Genomic DNA, 20,941 nt, shown 5'->3' on the forward strand with positions numbered 1-20,941 from the left:
TTTTTAATATTTAAATACATTTTGAGAGGAGATAAATGGTAAATAGAAAAACTGAAGTAATAGACCACTGAACTCCTCAGTTTCTTTCACTCACTTATTCTACAGAAACATCTGAACACAAAATGGTCTTTATTAAGAATTTATCTGGGTCTTGACTATCTTTAAAATTCCTTTTTCTTCTTTAAAAGACTCTCAAAAGAAAAACCATTTAAGTTCTTCCCATTCAGGATCTGGTTTACTCAATACAGAAATGCAAAAGTTTCCCGACATTTATTATGAAATCTTACTTCTTTAAGGGGAGCCGAGGGAAGGTTGCAACCACATCCTCACTCCCCAAGTACAGAGCAGACCATGAGTTCAGTCCTGAATGCAGAACGACTCAGGGGTTTGTGGTGATCTTGCAGGGATCAACTCTGCAGCTGGAATCTCCTTTCCAGTCCTACTGGGACTGCACTGCCAGCTAACCCTACCCTAATCCTACCCAGGGCTTCCTCAATGGTGTTGCCAGTTTTGAAGCAGCCAATATTAGTCAGCAGTGACAACTGACAAACCCTTTGCTCAGTGCACTGCCATAACTCCCAGAAAATGGTTTTTACTCAGCTTTCTAAACTACCTCTTTAGTATTGTTTAGGGGTTAAAAATGAAACCACATGGCAAGTCAACTGCATGGAAACTCCTCGTTCCTATGTGCAATATGACAGCTCATACTGTAGCACTTCTAAACACATTAAATGTGCCAAAGCTTTCCTGAAAAATAAGTATTTTGAATACATTATTTTGCAGGACACATATGTATGTATATACATATATGTCATCATGGCTAGGCTTCGTGAATGAAGATTTGGGAAGGGAATGATTTATCCATTTCTTCTTTAGTGAGATGGAAGTATACAATAATGGAGAGAATAAACATCATTTTAGTACCATTCCAGTTCTGCTACTATACTGAAATTAATATGTATGTTCACATTTTGAGAGACCTGTTACTGCAGGTCCCAGAAAGGAGTAAAAACCACTGTTACAAGATGACTCCTGCTTTCTCTACTCCCTTCCCTTCCCCTGCCCCACCCTCCAAATTACTATTAAATTGAAAGAATTCTTAGAGTAACACACACTCTGAAAGTCACAGATTAGTAAAACGTGATCTTGTCATAAAATTAACTCTTTAATTCTATTAAAGCATTATGTTGCTGTTTAATTATTTAATTTATTCAATTTTTAAAAAATTCTTTACAGATTTATTAAAATCCTTACCCTGCCTTGTCGTTGGGAGCACTCCACACAACTGACCTGGATGTTTCCATGTTTAGCACCAGGAATAATTTGCACACATTCAAAGTCATCTGCCAGAATAACAATGTCACAACCAGAGCCATATGCCTGAAACATTTTTTAAAAGAAATACAATTAAGTATTTATTTTCAAAACCAACTGAACACCTGCGACAGGATGGATGTTTGGAGAGAGCTGTTACTGTGTAGAGGGTTTGTTCCTCATCAATTCAGCTGCAGAAGGAGCAACAAGTAGAAACAAAGTAGCAAAGGAGATTGTACCTCTACCGGGATCACCAGAGAGAAACTATAAAAAAACCCATCAAAACCCCAAACCCAACTTTAATCTAGAACTTGAGCTCTGTGTGTACTTTCTGTTAGGTTTAGGTTTTAGTTGTTGTTTTATTTCTCCCCTCCAATTCTTGTTGCCTCCTAGAGCAAGGCAGACTAGAGTTTACTATTCAGGAGCATTTATTAATGAATTTGCATGTAAGTTCCTAAAGAAGTGTGTGCTGTGCCCCTGTGCCCCCCCTTTTTTTTCTTTTTAAGAATAGTAAGTGATTCTTTTCTATAAGAATCCAATTGCAGGGCTTTTCTGGTTGTTGTTTTTTTTTTCTGGATATATTTTATGTTGTGCAACACACACTATAGCCTAACTAATATGTTTATGAAATAGCTACAGAACAGTGACAGCCTGCAGCACTTTTCATTGACAGGATAAATACATATCTGTCTGCCACCTTTTCACCTGTTCTAAAAAGTTTAATCACTCCAGATTATCTGTACCACTGAGCTCCCACATTCAGGCACAGAAATCCCTCCCTAGCATCAATCTACTACTAAGCCTTTTAAAGGCACCAGTTTCTTTCCTTAAAGTCAGTTTTCCACTGATTCCAATACAGCCAGCAGAAATTTTACAGCTGAGTTAAGCAGAGAGTGCAAGTCCTCAACAGTCAATTTGAGATGGTACAAAATTACTTTATAATTTTAACTTGCCCCTTGGTTCTTGTAAAATAATTTCCAAAATACTGTCAGTCCTTGTCCTTGAAAGCTGCTTGAATTTTTGAGAAGCGTATGAGAATTTGTGAGTATTTCTAGAGATTTACATGATCAACCCCCCTTGATGGACACACTGAGATAATGGCACAAGATAACCACTGGAACTGGAACGCATAATTTAGGTTTCATGACTTTCTATGTCTAGTTCTGATCCTCCTGGGAAGGAGCAACAAGTGAGAAAGGCTGAAGAAAAGGGCTTAATTGAGTGAAAATACAGTCAGTGCATGAACCAAGTTGCAACACGAGCAGCAAAGCAGAAACTCAGTCCTCAGAAATGAACACACCACACAACTGCCCACACAAAAATGAGAACTGTGGATAAAGAGGATTGCCTCAAAGATTTCCAAAGTCATCTCATGAAAATGAAGTGACACAGTGTTGTCAGAGACCTCAAGCCCACAGCTGTTGTTCTGGGAAGCTCTGAGGAACTGATACTGGAGTGATTCACAATGCAAGCAGGATTGCTAGAACGGTGTTGGAGGTAGATTATCTATGTAACTGAATATCCCAGCTCCTTAATGACTAGGCTGTGCAATTATTAGATCCAGCCTGGAAGAGAATAAGTTATTATTAAAATTGAATAGGATTATTTCCAGAAATAAGAGAAAGAAAGCTGAGATTGAGATAAGTTCTCACGTTGAACAGAAAGTAATTTTGTTGTTTTCCTATACTTTATAATGGAATTTGTTGCAAAACAAACTCCACCAGTGGTGTGGAATTCTGGACAGGATGGTACAGGCTGATAAGTAGGAAAGAAGAAGATGGAGACCAGGATGTGAATGCCCAGAAGTACACAGGAAAATAGAAGCAGGTCCTCTTGTTCCAATAATTTATTCAGAATTCTAATATTCACAAGCAATTGATTCTCCTACTTTTACTTCAAAAGGTAAGCAATTAAAACAGCAAAGAATTGACTCACCTTCCTTCAATGGTCTATCTCATAACTACTAATACAAACCTACTAAAAGACAAGATTTAAATTGTTATCTAATACAGTAAAAAGAGGTACTGATCCACTTCAAACAAGGACTTAAACCTTTTGGTTACCCTATTTTTTCATTGTCGGTATTGCAAATTTCAAACTAAATTAAACATAACTTATAACTAGTTGCAGGTTTGCTAGCAGGAGACATGTACATGTGTCTCAAATTCTAAAAGGAAAAGACTTCTCAACTTCAATTTCCTTTCGCTCACTGTTCTTAAACATGCACATTTGTATGTGTGTGTAAAGCTGATAATGCACGAAACAGAAAATATTTTAGACTTGGGTATGTGTGCTTATTCTGTGAAGCAAAAGAATTTAGTGCCTTCCTCTTTAAATATTTTAGCTTTTCATCTCTCCTGTCCCCACCTACACTTCTTATTCTAGAAACAAAGCAGTACTTTTCCAGCTAATTATACTATTCAGCATATTTTTATAAAGTTAAGTAAAAAGGTGGTTGTGAATTAAAAGTGTGGTTTACAGGAGAATGTTTTTTTCCCAAAAGAATCATCGAAATGCTCTTGATCAAGGAAGGCGATCTTTTTCCTTTGTGAAATCTTATTTCTGTCACTTGTATCCATCCTACTTTTTGCCTGTGTTTACCACTGCACCAACAAGTGACTCAGCACACCCAAGTGTCCTGTGCCAACAGAGGATCCAGTCCATTATTTACAGACCTTAGTTGGAACACATTCCCAATAGCAGGGCACCAGCCTTCAGCTCCAGGTTCTTTAAGCAAGTGCTGCTATCTCTTGGTTCTGGAGTAATTTTCCAAGTGTGGATATTTATGCTGAAAATGTGCCTTATTTCTTGAAGGTATAATAAAGTATATTACCTTAAATCTTAAAATTATTTTAAGAAGTACATTTATTACAACCCAACCTTTAAGAAAAGGTCAATATACTTTCATGTACTAAAAGATGTTTCCATATTTCACATTATATGTTTAAATACAAGTTTTCCATTTGATTACTTTTATGCAGCTTTTCTAACGCACTCAATTTATTAACATGTTTATACTTGAACAGAACACATTTCTGTTAAATCCTCTTTTCTTTTGTCCTTTCTCTCCTTAAACTGGTGATGCAGTAGAAATACCCCACATTGACAAAGAATAGGGAAGTGTCATAACATTTAACATCAGTAGTTCCTTTTAAGGATTCAGCCGACAACATCAGTAGTTCCTTCTTAAGGCTTTAGCTGACAACATGTTCACAAGATCACTCATGCCACCTCAGGTCTCTCCTGCCAGAAATACAGTGGCCACAGCACTGGTGATAAAAGGAATGGAACTGGGTAAGCCCTCCAGAAAGGAGAGATGGAAAATAAGATGCTGAGATATTGTAATGGATGAGAGCAGCACAGAGCTCTTAAACAAACGGAATTATAAGCAGGGACTGAACAAAACAAGTGCAGTAAAAACCACCCACATGGAGTATCTGCCAACCTCCATTTCTAATGTCACTGATAACTTCAAGGAGAAAATTAAATGGAGTTGCAAAACCCTCAGAATGACAGGATGACTTGCAGGATCCATAAGCAACTAATAAGCTGTAGTTTGCCAATGTCTGCTCCAACTGTCAGGATCTGGGACCACTGAAATGAGCAATGACAAAGCTCTAATTGAATGCAGGAGCACCACACAGAAGTAGGACATTATGTCCTACTCTAAGAGTTTATGCTATATCCTCACTTTTCAGATAATATGAAAGCAGCACATGCATCTGTCTTTTTCAGCTGACCATGTTTTCCAGTAAAACAACGCTTATCCTTAAGTTTCTGGCTATGGATAGTAAACATAAGATACAGAAATTCCTCCACCTTCCTGCTAGTGATGGAGACACCTGAATTCTGAACCATTTCCAAACTCTAATCAATGGACACAACACTTACACTTCCTTCCCTTCCTTTCTCAAAGTAGTAGTAGAATTACATACACGTAATGTAAATTAGCAATATAACTGAGACAACTCCCAACCTACCACCAGCATTTGGTCTGTAAAAGAGGCTTTCCTAAATTGACATTTGGGACAAATTCATGATTAAATACTTTACAATATGCTTACATACAGTGTTCCAGAGAAAAAAGAACCCAGTAAGAATTCAGATGTTAAGCATCTGTAATCCAGTTTACATAAAGGCAGCAGAGAATATATAGATATATGTAAGTAGTAATAACTAAAAGGGATTCATAAGTAAGTGTTTTAAGGAGGAAGAAATAGAGAAGAAGTAGAAGGAGAACCCTACACAGCAGGGAAAAGCTATTCTCAGTTGCTGTATCTTGTGGACATCTGTGTGGATGAAGATTTTGCTGTGTTCAATGAGATAAAAAAAGTTTACATGGATGTAGGAGACTTATCTGCAACAGCTTCTGAAATTCATTCCACACAGCTCCAGTGTCAGTACTAGCATGGAAGATGTCAAGAAGCTTGTCTTTTTCAAAAATGAAAAATGATAAATTAATTTTTTTCACTTTTTATCAGAAAAGTTCTTACGTACAGATACGCCTAAAATCTGATATTCTAGTTTATAATTAAAAAGTGTTTAGAGTTACGTATTTTGTGCATTTAATGGTACCTCTTACAAAAAGTAAATATTCATTATCTCCTGTTTGTGGGATGCTTGGAATTTTTATACTTACAGAATCCAGCCTTTAGGTAATCGACATAGTTATATATTTTTAAACCTAGACTAACCTTAGAAACAGCTACATTCTGTCCAGAGTTTCAGGGGGAAAAAACCAACCCTGAGCTTGGTACTAAGGGTAGAAGTCAAAGAAACAGAATCAGAACAGCTTGAGATCTCTCTGAAACCACCTTATTTCCCTCACAGCAAGCCAGGTTGGTAACACACATCCCACACAGGGTTAGGGTCAGTGACTGAAACTGGCTCAACATAAAATAGCTGCTTAAGAACAAAAGCTTAGTGAAATCAACTATGGTTTGAAAAATGCAGTTTACTACCTCGAAAAACTTATTAGCTGCCAGTCAGACTATGAGGCACAAACACCAAACCCTCTGTCCAGGCAGGGTGTGTGCTGTAAGGCCCTTCTGCTTAAAGCTCAGCTCAACCTTCTGTAAACTCGCTTGTGAAACACCATTAACAATATTTGCTAAAATGAGAACATGAAGTAACAGAAAGTTGAAAAGTGCACAGAATTATTACCAGAATTTCTGTCATTTAGTACTTAAATCCTTGGCTTATGCAGTGTCTTCTTTGGAGCTCAGACGAAGGGAGGCTGAAGGGACTGTCTGGTACAAGACAGCTTTATGAAGTTATTTTGCTTCTAATCACCCTTGAAACAGTTTTTCCTGTGTATCACCCGCTCTACCCGACTGGGCACAACACAGCTACAGTGTCCACCAGGCAGTTTGCTCACCAAACCTCTCTGTGCTTCATCCCTTATTTGGGAAAGCCTGGATGTATGTCAGGATTGCTGAAGGCCTATGTGGGAGGAAAGAGCACTATGTGCATTTCAGATAAAGCACTGGCAAAACCTTTGTAGCCAACCCACAGCAAGTGCTTCTATTCCTTTGGATTTGTTTAGCTTTATGGAGACACTAATATTTGTTTTTAGCAGGGGAAGAATAAAATAGTAGAAAAATTATTTCTTTTCCCTGTCTTATTCTCAGAATAAGTAGATGACTATTACCAAAGCTTTAAAAGAGCTGAGGCAGAACATGTTATCATCTTAGCTCTACCTACACAGACTGGGAAATAAAAAGCTTACCTTTATCCCCAGCAAGGAGTCATGTAAACAAGCCAAGGACAAACCATAGAGGAAAGGAAGAATGAAGAACCTGACAGTTGGGATATTCCTAACCAGGGCAGAAAGAAATGCGTTTCTTGTCTCAGAATCATAAGTTTGCTGGAGTTAGACATCTAAGGCACATTTATCTTTAGAGGAAGTTTCTCCTTCCCCGACTCCTCCTCACAAAAAAGGGAAATAGCTCCATGACTATAATCTAGTAGATACATATATACATGTCCCCAAGCCATTATTCTGCCGTTAAGTGGAGTATTTTTAACACAAGTGATTCATTCTTGCACACAAAAAAAGCCGTATTTTCAAGTCTCTGCGATGAATCAGTTGTAGCAATTGTGAACTAGTTCTCACGCATTTTAAATGCCCAAATACCGACCAAAAAATAAGTGAGCACATGAGCACACAAACAGCTGCACATGAATTCACAGACAGCACATGCTGTGCAGATCTCCCCTGACCTCCTGCCCTTTCACTGCTCTGCTGTTGCTGTGTTCTAGAGGTTGACAGGTACTTGGTCTTAAGAGCAGATATACAGAGTCAGGCTCTGTGACCAATACTGATGGCCTCTTGCCTAAACTGCAAAACTTGCTTCAGGATCTGGGTTGAAGTTATGACTCCAAACAGCTGAATGGTTTGGGGCCCAGAGCTCTGTCCATACGGGTGATGCTGAGCAACAGAATTTAAGGGTAAGCACTCATGAACTTGCCACCTGCAGTGGAGGATGGTCTGTGATGCTTTCATGGCACACAGGTGACTGATGTCCAAAGGATCTGGATATAAGGCCCCAAATAGTTTGCAGGCAGATGTTTTTAACCATATAGTTTACTACAGGATCAAGGTCTATAAGAGCAGGAAATACCACAAATACAGAGAATGAAGAAAAAGCAAAGAAGAAAGGTACAGTTATGGAAGGCTAGAAGATATATTTAGTAAAACTGACTTATCTCCTTAATTCCTTGTGTGTACTGTATTACGAAAAATTGGATGCAGCAGCCAGAGGAAACAGTGAGGTCTGTTACATGCATTTCCATAATTAACATGCTACCAAACAATTCTGAATTCTTTTGGAAAACGTTTGTTTTGCTCTTGGAAAATCCTTGTATAAACCATAATAGACATTACTATTCGTTATTGATGTTATCAATAATTAGCATAAAATTGTCTTTCATAATACCAATTGGTTGACTCTTAAATTGTCACAGTAAAAAGAAACATTAGAATATGAGTAAATTACTTCTTATATAAATATCAAAAGTATCAGAGGTCCCTTTAATAGCAGTATGGCTGCATAGCAGCAGAACAGGGAAAATAAAGACAAACATGGCACCTTCTATTTCTTAAGACTTTCCAGCATTCATTACTGAAATTATAACATCTGTGATAATCTAAAGTAAGCTTTAAATGTCTGACAAGTCTGCTGACAGTTATGTGGTACCAAAAAGGATGCTCTACATCATTTTGCTTGGAACTGTTTTGTGGCTAGGATATAATCTTGTAAATGTTAATATAAAATGTAATGAGACAATTTATTTGCAAATAATAACATAGTGATTAGATGTCAGTATGCAAAACACTGCAGAAGCTAATCACTCATTAAAATCAGAGCAGCAGATCATGAGCTAAAGAAGTGGAAATTGACATTGGAATAAACAAAAATAGCCTGTGGATAATAAACAGATTTTATTTTATAAACTACCGGCCTCGTGAAATTTACTTAGTGTATTTCTTTATATCCTTGTGTTTCTTTTCCCTTCCCGTTTGAGAGGTGCATTTGGCACATTTGTGTTTTATCAACCATAGCAATTGAAGGGAAACGCTCACCGAGAGCGGGCGGGCTCCGTCTGAACCCGGGTGCGACCTACCCCCTGCGTTTTGCAGATGAGCCATAAACACATACGAGGGGGAAAAAAAAAAGAAAAAAAAAAGGGGGGGGAGGAAGCACCCAGGGAAATTTGAGGACGCACAACCGGGGGTTCCCGGGCTGGGTTCAGGCACCGGCGGAGCGCTCGCTGGCGGTGATGGGCGGTCCCCACATCCCCTCGGGTCCCCCCGGCGCCCCCCTCCCGGCAGGTCCCTCCCGTCCCCCCCCCGCCCCCCCCGGGCCTACCGCCGCCGAGCCGGGGCCTCCCCAGCCCGCGGCCCCCCCCCCCCTCCCCGCCCCTCACCGTGAAGGGGGTGTCGTCCACGCTGCCCACCGAGTACCCGTTGTCGCCGGGGTTCACGGCGCCCGTGAGCACCTGGTGCAGATGCATCGCGGCCGCGCTGCCCCCGCGGCGCCGGGGCCGGGACGGGGAGCGGGGCCCGCGCTCGGTGCCCGGATGGCTCCGCGGGAGCGCGCGCGGGAGTGGGGGGTGGGGGGGCGCGCCCGAATCAGGTGAGGGGACGGGGGCGCGCGCGCGCGCGCGCGCGGGCACCGCCCTCTGCGCGAGCGGCGGGGAGGGGAGGGGCCGGGCCGTGCGCGCGCCCGCGCGAGGCGGCGGTTAAAGGGCGCGCGCGGGAGGGGGGGGGGGGGGAGGAGAGAGGGAGGGAAAGAGAGAGAGAGTGTGAGGGGGGCCGGGCCGGGCTCGGCTCCGGGAGCGCCCCCGGCGGCGGGAGGAGGGACCGCGGGCAGCGAGCGCAGGCAGGGACAGCCCCGCGGACACGGAGGTGAGGGCGAGCCGGCGGCAGGACACGCCTCCCGGGGCGGGAGGGGAGAGAAAAGGAAGGGGAGAGGAGCGGCGGGGGCTGATCGGCGGCGGCGGTGGCGCTCCGGGCGTGAGGCGGGGTGGGGAGGCGCGTCCCGGGGGTCGGGGCGGGCAGAGCGCTCGGGGCAGCGCCGCCAGGTACGGGCGGGCTCGCACCTCCGCCTTTTGTTAGTTACGTATAAATACATACACATATGTGTACATGGCGCTTCTGGGGGTGGTTTGAGTATTTTTCACTAAGGGTCCTCTCGTTTGGTCACATCCCAAAGAGCTCAGGCAGCTCCTGGGAGCGCGGGACCGTCGCTCCAGCTGCCCCGGCGGTGCAGGGACCTGCCCGCAGTGCTGGGGCTGTTTGATGAAGGTGTTTGGTTGAATTCTCTGCACGTGAAGTGACCTCGCTGAAAATATGGTGAGCATTTTGGTGCTTTGTTTGTGATAGCTGCCGAACACTCTTGAAAACTAAAGCCTTTAAATGTGCCTTCTCTGTCTCAGAGGTGTGAAGAAGACTGGACCCTGAAAATTGTTTGGAAGGGATTCGAGGAAAAAACCACTGTATACAGTGTGTATACATAAAGAAAATTCTCCATTTTCCTGTACTAGGTCAATACAGTAATCTTGCAGTTGTAACACTGTTGCTAATGATTGAAGCTGCAAAACTCAAGCTCCTTCAAAGTCTACATCAGTTTTGACTGAGACTACAATATTCATCTTGCCTTGGATTGCTTCTTAAAAGTGTACATCTCTTACTGAATAAATGAATGCTACTCAGAGTGTAGTGGTAAATGAAGACATAGTCAAGTTACATTTGAATGGAGAAACTATTGTCATCAGAACACTTTTGATTTTGTCTATTCCCATTCTTGTTAAAGGCAATCCCTTTTTAAAGAGAACAGTAGCTGAGGTGAAAGGTGAAAAAAACCATTTTGATCTTCAGTTGACCCGGTTTCATATGAAACCACTCGTATGCTTTTCTAATTGAAGGCTCTTCCACAGAAGATGTGTAATAACTAGCAACTCATTTTTATTTTCAATAAGATTATTTTTTTCTAAATGCATACCACAGGACTTAGAGGCAAAAGCAGTATGATGGGGTTTTTTTTGTTTTGGTTGGGGTTTTGTTTGTTTGTTTTAATGAGTGGAACAAAGTCCAACTAATGCCTGAAGAAGCTAGTTGGCTTTTGAATTGGCCAATAATGACAATGATAGGAGCATGATATGATCTAAAGGAAAGTGTTTTCCTTTCTTAGGTGTAGTAAAACTACCCAGTTTGGGTGGCAAAAAGCCTTAGGTGAAAGCAGGGTACCTGCAGGATTGGTTCAGTCTTCCTGGGTACAGATATGATGAGGGAGAGCTTTGGTTTTCAGCTCAGAGCTCTGTCCCCTAATGAGGGTCAGACTTTCAGTAGCTCATGTGTGGCCAACTGAGAGAGAAATTTCCAGCTTATTGCTTGGGTTGGTCAGAAACTTGAGAGTTTGTCTTGTGTGGTACTTTAATTCCACCGAGCCTTTACTGTGGGACACAGAATGCATGTTGTCCTGAAGCAGGTTAACTTCCTTTTTAAAGTAAAAGCTAAGTAAAATGATGGGTTTAATAGTAAAATACTCCATTTGTGGCTGTGGAAACCTATAGACATGGCCAGCTTTGTGCACAGAACTTTGAGCAGAATGCTGCAAGTATCTGCAGATAAGGCCTTCACATTCTTCCCAAAAGCAAATATTTTCCCCTGAGTTTTGCTGACAGATTGTTTTACTTACTTGAAATCATTATTCCTTATTAGTGGCTTAAATATCCCACAATGAAGTAATTTTTAGTGCATGTAAATGTGATTTCTATCACTGAGACCATAAAGTGACCTCTCTCTCACATATATATTTATACTTACATATATATATAAAACACACAAAGTAATAATAATAATAAAATCCAAGGGGCCTTCATTCTTTTCATTTCCCCTTTCATTCCTGACTATCATGTTGCTTAATTTAATTACTTTTTTTTTCTTTTTAACTCTATGCAAAAGTACCTGCAGTACCTGTGCTGGAGTCTGTTTGCCCAGGAATGCCCTGATTTGGCTCAAAGTTGTGAGAAGTTCTGTTACCTCAGGCTGCTCTATAGAAACAAAACACCTGTATAATTTATGGTAATAAGCTGCAGTTGGAGCTGCCTTAGGTGGTGTTTAAGGATGTGTCAGGAATGCTGAGAGGACTTTCTCTTGGCTTGGTCCAGCAGGATGGATTACATGACCTCTCAAGACTTTGTGTGCATCATGTATGAGGATGACTCTGTTTTGCCTTCTGCTTCTCCAACTACAAATCTATAGGTGTTCAAAGGTTGAGACTTTAGTAATCTTTTCTGCTGCTTCCAGAAAGAGAGGGAAGGAAAGGAAGGGAATCCAAATTTAGAAAACAGACACTGAACTACACAGACGCTGTGGAGAAATAACTTGGTTCCATTTGTCATAGGAAGAAGTATTTTCACTTAGCTAAAAAGAGGTGGTCTTATACAAAATAATCAGAAATAAGTACAATGTTTTTACATAGAAATCATGATTACATATAGGAAATCAAACTATTTTATGTACTTTTGCTTAGCAGTAAAAGATAGGGATTTTATTTTTTTGGTCTGGTTTTGTTTTTTTTTAACTTCTGGCAAAAGGTGGACTGTTTCATGGGAAGAGAGAAAATTCAGAAGACTTTACTGTGAGATTTGCATAGAGAAGAAATCCTAAAGCACGTCAAAGAAATGTGCTAAACACAGCCTAGAGAAAGAAAACAACACTCATAATGGGCATCAGGCCAGATAAATAGGTATTCTGGCCTGTCTTTATTTCAAAGGTGAAATGCTGCACTCCAACCTTGGTATATTGAAACCTGCAGGACACACCCTGTTTCAACTACCATGTCAGTTTTCTGTGCTTCTGAAGGCTTTACCTTTCCACGAGATGCAGAGAGCTTCTGAGCACTGTGTTTTTATAATTCTGTGAATATTTTCCTCATGATCCGTGATGGTTATCTCATCTTCACTGGGTTCTTGAATAAATTGTATTTTTCCCTGAAAAAAAGCTACTTGCCTGTTTTTTCTCTAGAACCCAAACCAGGTGTTAGCTTGGAGACAGTCATGTTCCTCAATCCATAAGATGCAACATCTGTTCTCTGCTAATAATTTCTGAACTGTAATGTGATTTTTTTCTGTACCTTTGTTATTACTGGTGGAACAAGATTGCCCTCATAATGATCTTAATTTGTAAACTGTTGTTCATTTCTGTTGTTTGTTCTCTGTATGTTTCTCTAGAAGACCATAAAGGCATTTATTCAGCTCTGAGGGATGAGCACTTCTTCAATACTTCTGAAAAGGCCTTGCTACGACACAACTTTTGCTTGGATATTTATAAATGATCATGTTCATGGAAACTGCCAGTCTTGCTTCCCCAGGTGTTATCCAGATGCTGAACACTTTTGGCAGTGTCCAAACATTTCCCTGTCTGGACCCTTACTGTCCTGTAGAGTAATGGCCCACAATTCCAATTATAAAGAATAAAAAAGTAAAAACCAATAGCATTAAAATTTGCACCAAACCCGAAACTTTTCCCTGATTGTTTTAAACCATGGTCAGGTACTTGTGGAGGGAAAAAACTAATGATTAAAAATTCTAATTTGTCAAATGGTGGAGAAGGGGTAAGAACAGATAGTTTAAAGAGCACAGAGGAGCTGAGGCACTTGTAGGTGCTGATGTTTTCTGTGGTTAGGGAGAAGGTCTAGTAGTGCTTCATTCTTTTCATAAGCTTCAAGGTTTTGTTTTCTTGCTGGTCTGTCTAATCGTGACGGCAGTTCCAGACCAATAGAGTTTTTTGGGGGGGAGTGGGATAGGATTTTTCTTAAGACTGGACTGAGTTGTTTAGTTGCAAATACTTGAATGTTGAGAAACCAGAGGCAGAATAAATTACTTCTAGTGCTGATATGTGGCATGACATTGGACTTTAATGACATAGGATTAGTTTAACTTAACTAGTTCTGTTGGCTGAATTTATTCTGTGTGCTCCCTGTTAAATGCTTCTCCTACACAGATATTTAGTGAAACTTTCAGTGAACAAACGTGCTCAGAATAATTTTCTGAGTGTCTGGATCCTAATATTTGGTAGGAGGTACTGTTGTTTTAATGTAAATATTTTTCTTCAAGTGGCAGAATTAATACTTTGTACTCTTTCAGTCTGATCATCTGTGTATCTTGCCTTTCTATTCGTCTTTCAAATACCTGGGAAATAGCATTCAGGCCGAGTGTTCTGATGGCAGTAGGTGCACATGGAAGATGTTCTGGGAATTTCCCTTTTTTTTAATTGAGAAAAGAACCAACTCAAATCCCTGACACCTGCTGAGTCATATGGTGCTGCAGTAAGGATTTCAGTTCTTCATCTCTCAAAGGCAGACATTTCTGTCCTTAAGGAGGCAATGAAAGATGTGCATGGGGTTGTTTATAGCACAGATTCCTATCCAGGAACTGGAGAACACCAGAAGAAGATTCCAGTTATGAACTGCTATGACTGTTTCCAGGCCCAGACCAGCTCTTCCACACCAACAGTTTTATAAGCACCACAGGAAATATTCTGCAGTGAAGGCTGAGGAAGACTTGAATTAAAAGCCCTTTTGAGAAACTTACACCAAAATATTTTGGACTGACATTTGACATGTTATCAGTTCAGGTTTGTGTTGCTTTCTTAGTAGCTCTTGTTTTGTGTATTTCTTCAACTTCAAGGTGCCCTGTCACTAATACATCCTAGCTTTAGAACTATTTTTCTTCTAATAAGAAAAAGAATCTGTAAGGGAATAATTTTTCTTTTGTGCTATTTTCTTTTTGCTTTCCATATGGTATCATTCTTACATTTCACTGGCACCTCTGTAGACTGTTTTTAAAACAACACACACATCTGCACGTTACATGTTTGCCTAACGTTTTCCGGTACCTGAATGTACCCTAATTCAACCTATTTTTAAGACTCACTGGCTTTTGGTAAGACTTTAACTACTTTGAGCCTATGAGAATATTGTCTATGCTTCCAAAGATTGTAGTATGGGTTTTTAAATTGTAAGTAAAGCCAACCAACCTTGTAAGATTATAGGTGTCAGTTTTGTTTCCTTTGAACTGCATATGCAAATAAAGTATGCAATCATGTGCATTTAGCTGCTTAGAGTCACTATGAACCTCTTATTATTTTCTTCTGTTTGCAATATTGAACATTGTCTTTCATTCTAAAGGTATATTTGCATTTGGTGAGGAAGAGGAGTGCAAACAGTATCCTCACTGTTTATTTGTTTTGTTCCTTACACGCGCAGCAGAAGCTTTGAAAAGAATATGTGAGCAACAGCTTGGGTAGACAACCTCCCTTGGTCATCAAACTGCCTTCTGGAACATCTGATTGGTTTCTTGTCAATACAGGGAACACATTATAAAAAGAGGTGTGTAAAATAAGACTAAATTTGCCCCTTGTGCAACCTGTCAGTTTGGTGTAATTGATGCACTATGTGCCAAGTGCTGGGGTTTAATTTGGTTTGGTAATTTTTTGAGGCTCTAATCATTAAGTCTTAAGTACTCATGTCTGTAGCACAAACACTCAAGCTGAACCATTGCTAATTAACCCAAGGGCATTTTCTTGTGTTGAGCTCAGCAGTGCAATTTATCTGTCTGGGCTGTGGCTTGGGCAGTGTGAATGTGTTTACTGTGGGTAATTTTGGGACCACAAGTATTTCATTTGCTTTATGCATTTCCAGGCAGCCTGTCAAGACAGATATGAATCATTTGAAGTGAAGTAAAATAGTTATCAATATTCCATCTTGCATAACTCTGAGGCATCTCTCATCGACTCTGCTTAGTGTAGAAGTTTATTTTTAGAATTGAGGGAGTTTCTCATGTCTAATTGACTTTTAAAAAGCTGAGGATGTAGAACATATAGTTAATAATAACTGGGACTGTATAAGAGTCTGTTATTCTCTCCCCTCCTCCCCCAGTCAGAGTAAAAAGTTGAAAATACAAAATCTGCCATGAAATGGAAAATTAAAATAGATGGAGAAACTTTTTTAATTCCACTCCCCCTTCCCCCACCCCAAACCTTCACTTTGGCTGCCTTGTAGCAGTTCTTGGCTTAGTATCTGCTCATAATTTGTGTCCACAGAAAAGCCTTTGAAAATTTCTTGCAGTAATACATAAAGAGATTAATATTTAAGGTATATGGAGTATTATTTGTAAATTACCTTCTAAAAGTGATATCTAAGGAGGATATCTCAAGGGCAAAGTGCTACCTATGTATTCAGTTGCTGAAATAATGAACTGTAAGTTTTCTAAGAGGTGAGTTTAAGGATGGCACGTGATGTGCAAAGCTCTAGAGATTTCATAGTTTCAAACGGGTGATGGAATTGTTTGGGATTTGTATTACTCATATTAAAAAGCAAGTTATTGTTGAAAATAAACTAAATACTTTTCAAAGAGAATTGTACGTGGAACAACTCGGTTCTTTGCACCTTCTTTCCAAGGAATGCAGGAATTCTGTACAGGTTTCTAACTGTGGAGATTCTCAGTGCAGAGACACTTGAGCATTGCTGATTCCTGAGTCCTGTGTCAGTGCATTGGTGAGGAACATGTGGATTTTCTCTGATCTTCAACTGATTTGCAGAGTGCTGCAATACACGTTAAAGTGAAATGTGTTTGACTCCTTATATTATATAGCACTGAGAGTCTCTAGGGTTATTTTGGGATGTGAACTGTGTGTTCTGATCTTGCAGACAATTCTGAGATTGTAATAAAGATGTATCCTTATGAAAAACATCCTCTTCATCCTGCAACTGCACACAGGATATGAGAAATGAATGTAATGCTGGCTATGGTTAATTTTGCCATGCAATGAATACACTGAAAGTGCACTCTGGCTATCCAGTCATACACCTTAAGCCAAGATAAAGGGTGAAATTTCTGCCTAAATAAACTAATAGTTTTACCAGTGACTTGGTTGTTGTTAAGAGTGTATCAGGTTTCCTTTAATTTGTGTTTATTTCTTTGAGGTTTTGTTGTGCTTGCTTAGTTTGTGCCACATCCACTTCCTAGTTTCCTCTTTTCTATCATGTTTCCCCTTTCCATCTCTTCAAACTCTTGAATTCCCTGGCTCAGTTTAATCAAATGCTGAAGTCCCTTGTACATAATATGGAAATTCTTAACAGGATAGAGGAAAGAGACTTTAATTAGGTCACCACTGATGGAAAAACTGTGGTAGCAGTTTGGCACAGGAGGAAAATGGGTGTCAGTCCCTTCAGTGAGAGGAAGTGGTGCCGTTGAAGAGAAAGTGGATGTCACAAGGGCCATGGCAGGGCAGTAAGGAGGGTGGCAGCCCATGGGCTTTATTCAACCTACTGCTCATGTAGGTTGCCCCTCCCTCCCAGGAAAGGGGTCTTCCAGTGTTCCCAGCCCTATGCACATGGCAGCTGCTTTTTTGACTTGTCCCAACCTCTTTTTTTTTTTTTTTTTTTTGGCTCAATGACAATGGGTGAATTGGGGTTATTTGCTTTAGCCTGAAAAGCAGAGGGCAATGTTGATTTTGTAGTATTGGAGTGATGAAAAGCTATATGTTCATTGTGTATAATACAAGGAGAAGCTTGAACTCAGCACTCCTTACTCTGGAGTGGGATGTGCCAGGCACCTCTGACAGGTAGGAATGTGTCTGTGTGTTCTGGGTGTGCACAGGAGCAAATGAGTTAAATGGTGGTGATATTTGCCAGCAGCGTGCTATGGAAATGCTGCCCACTGCATCACACAGATCTGCTGCCATCTGTTCACAAAGGTTGGCTTCATTAAGAGGAGCGGAAAATTGTATAATTTTCCTTGTGGAAAAACTTGCTTTTGTTTTTTTGTCTGAATATTTATTATCTCTGAATTCAGGTCAAGTCTCTTTACTCTGAATATTTAGAAATTCCATGGATGTTATAAATTTAAGTAAAGGAGCCTCACCTACATAAATAATACTTTCCTCTATATCTCATCAACATTAATTTTTTTTTCCAATTCCAGCAAATACATAAATGCAGTGATGCAGGCAGCAGGACAGGCAGTCTGTTATATGGATCATAGAGGTTTTTTTATATCTTATTGGTAAGGTAACCACCCACGAGGGATCATTTCAGAATGACCTTGTAGTCACAGTTATCAGACACTCTATATTTTGATTTTTAGAGTTAAGCAGATCGAATAGAATAATTACAATTGCTGCCACGTTTGTTACTTTGCTAAAGAATCTGTCAGTGTTTTGCTGGTGATGAGAAAAATAGTTGCTAACTCTTACCTTGTGCCTCTCCTCTCTGGGGATCCCTGGAGCAGGAGACATCGGGGATGAACTGTTGTGTTTTCCAACAGTTTTTTGCCACTAGCACCGCAGTCCATCTCAGCTGTTGCTGCAGGGAGTGGATTAGGTCAACCTTGAATTTGGCCTGCTTTGTATCAAAGAGTCAAAGTAGCACTGGCAGGCTCAAAAGCAGCAAAGTTGTTTCCATTTGGTTCTTGAACTGGGCCCAGTGCCAGCACAAAGATTAAGTATTCCCATTATGTCTTGGTCCTAAGTAAATAAATGAATACAACATAGAAAAGAGAAATGCTCAGGAGAGGTGGGTCAGCACTGCAAATGCTTAGATTTTTTGGTCTTGCCATCACCAAGAAATGCAGTAGATATAAATAATCTACTTTGCAATCCAGTTATATAATAATTTATTAGGGTTTATACAGCTTAATTTGATGCTTGGGTGCTCAGACCTCTAGCACCAGTGTAAATTCTCCGTCTGTGCAGTTGTACTATTGTGAAGAACTGCCTGTGGAGTGGAATTCCTGTTCTGAAGAAAACTGAAACGTTTTGTTGAAAAGTAGTCCAGAACAACTATGGAGCAGGAATTTAAAAACTCAAAGGACTGTGAAGTAATAATTATTTTTAGTATTTGGGAGTATCAGACACTGAGCTGAAATGTGGGTTCCCCCACACCACCTAAGGTGGCTAACTTGGGAAACCTGGGAGCTGATGCTGCAAAACCACCAGGTATCATTTCCAGGTATCATTTCCAATTCCAACTTCAGAGATTGAAATTGAGTCTAATATTTCTTTTTTTAATTCAGAAAAGATGTTAGAGAGTTTATGTTTTTTGCACTGTAGAGCCCAAAGGCCTAAGGGAATTATCCTTTTATCTGCACTTTTGTTCAGTCATTTTACAGTCGTGTTCACCTGGTGATACAATCGTGATTTTTTTGGTGGTAAAAGACATATATGCAATATAAATTTAATTTGCTAATGCATTTAAAATACATATGTACAATATGAGTCCATTTTTAAATGGTCTCTTGACTGCTCCAACTTCAGGAACAGAATGGTTGAATGTTACTGGCTTTTTCTCTTGTTTACAGCTGAGTGCAACTGAACAGATGGGAGTGGGAGAAAAAATGACAAGCCAGTGCAGACAGTGTGATTAATTTGTTGGGTTTTAGTGTGGGATTTTTTGGTTGTGGTTTTCTTTTTTTGTTTGTTTGGGATTTTTTTAATTGGTGAGGACAGTGCACTTACTGTAGAAAGAGCAGCAAAAATACACAGGTATGTTTTGAGTGTTGTTTGTCCATGCCTCAAAAATTTCTTCAGTTGCTACCTGAATGTAGTGGGAAGGGAAATAGTCTTTGCTGCTGTATTTAGAAAGGGTGGTATCCATAAGGTATTACAACCACCAGTGTTTCAGAACTCTGCCAGATGGAGCTGGCTGTGAGTAAGTTCCGTGATTCATTTGGTAAAATATTTGTCATGGCAACTGAGGAGCCTCTGACTCATTGCTCCAGCCAGTGGTAGGAACCACCACTGGCCTCACCAGATGTGATGCTGGATGTGAGGGAACATCCCATGATGCTACTTTTTAGCCTGGTTACGTTGCCCAGTGAGGTGTAAATTCTTTTTCCTTGTATTTCTGTCTCAGCCTTCAGCAGACCTTAAATTTTCTATTTCAAAAACCTAACATACCTACTAAAAATATCAAAATATTCACTAAATTTTTCTTGTGGTCACAGTAACTGATTAAAGGAGAAATGAGTTTTCACTTCCATTAAATTCTCTCCTCCCTGTTTTGGAACAAGCAGTAGGAAGATTAGCCCAGCAGTGGAATATCCAGGAGAAGAACTGAAAAAAAGGTGTGAGGAAAGGCTGGAACAATGCTGGATTTGTTTCCTCTGGTAACTGCTTGGGGGCAAGATCTGCCAGGTGCTATTCTGACAATCTATACCAGTCAAAAAACCCCACAAAAACTCAAGCCCTTTGTATAGCCTTGATCTCAGTTCTGCTGTTCTCAAACATTTACTCTTCAGTTTCTAGTTTAGTGTCCCAAAGTTCTTATTTGTCCCTCCTTGCTAGTAATTAGTAAGTAGCAATTCTGGGAAATAGATCAAAATGATTTCCCAAGGAATACTCTGGTAGCTGCCTTGGAAAAATGACTGAGCATCCTTGGAGGCAACATCCCGTAATGTGTTATGTGCTAGGAAGGACATATCCTGTCAGAATGGGTGTCTAGAGAGACACAACAGAAGCCTTTCAGACATTTTATGAGCTTTTATAAGTTAAAGAAAATATCCAGGGACACAGATGGTTGCAAAACAACTCCCCTCCCACCTGTAAAACTGAAAGAGTACAAACCCCATAGAATACACAAGGCTATTGCCATTTACATGGTCACCTCTTTAGGCACAGGGCTTTCTATGTCATCAACTGATTATGGAAGATTTCTGCCTTCCTCAGTCTCAAGAGGGAGACAAGATCTTCAGCTTTCTCTGTTGGTACCAGCCAGGCTTTTAACTCTCTTTCTTTCCAGAAGTATGTGCATTTTGCTGTTTTGGAATGGACAGATGCCAGAGAACCTTCAGTTATAAAGTAATTTTTCTCATCTCAGCGTATCTTTCTTCATACTCTAATCAAGAAAAATATATTTAGAAAGAGTCTGTGCCAAAGAATTACTTTTGACCTTATCAATGTGCACCACTTTGTTGTATTTGACTGACCTATATCTACTTACAGCATTTCAGAATCATTCTCTATCTCATAAAAATGTGCTTCAGGTATGTATTTATATACCTGTATTTTCTTTATACATACATACGTATCCCCTCTGTGTAACAGAAACATAACCAAAAT

General features: G+C 40.1%; 1 protein-coding gene across 4 annotated transcripts in view; it reads right to left on the reverse strand.

Annotated features, from left to right (window-relative positions):
• DMXL2 (Dmx like 2) overlaps positions 1 to 9,363 on the reverse strand; it is a 49,345-nt gene extending 39,982 nt beyond the window's left edge. For all 4 annotated transcript variants that reach the window (XM_027688202.1, XM_027688200.1, XM_027688201.1 and 1 more), the window contains exons 1-2: positions 9,244 to 9,363; positions 1,255 to 1,380 (exon numbers count right to left, since the gene is read on the reverse strand). In XM_027688202.1, coding sequence (XP_027544003.1) covers positions 1,255 to 1,380; positions 9,244 to 9,330 — 213 coding nt within the window. In that variant the 5' untranslated portion in view covers positions 9,331 to 9,363. The remainder of the gene's footprint in view (positions 1 to 1,254; positions 1,381 to 9,243) is intronic.
• Between the last annotated feature and the right edge of the window lie 11,578 nt (positions 9,364 to 20,941).

The sequence above is a fragment of the Neopelma chrysocephalum genome, unplaced genomic scaffold (genome assembly GCF_003984885.1).
Source record: "Neopelma chrysocephalum unplaced genomic scaffold, ASM398488v2 Primary Assembly neopelma1_75, whole genome shotgun sequence".
NCBI classification, from domain to species: Eukaryota; Metazoa; Chordata; class Aves; order Passeriformes; family Pipridae; genus Neopelma; species Neopelma chrysocephalum.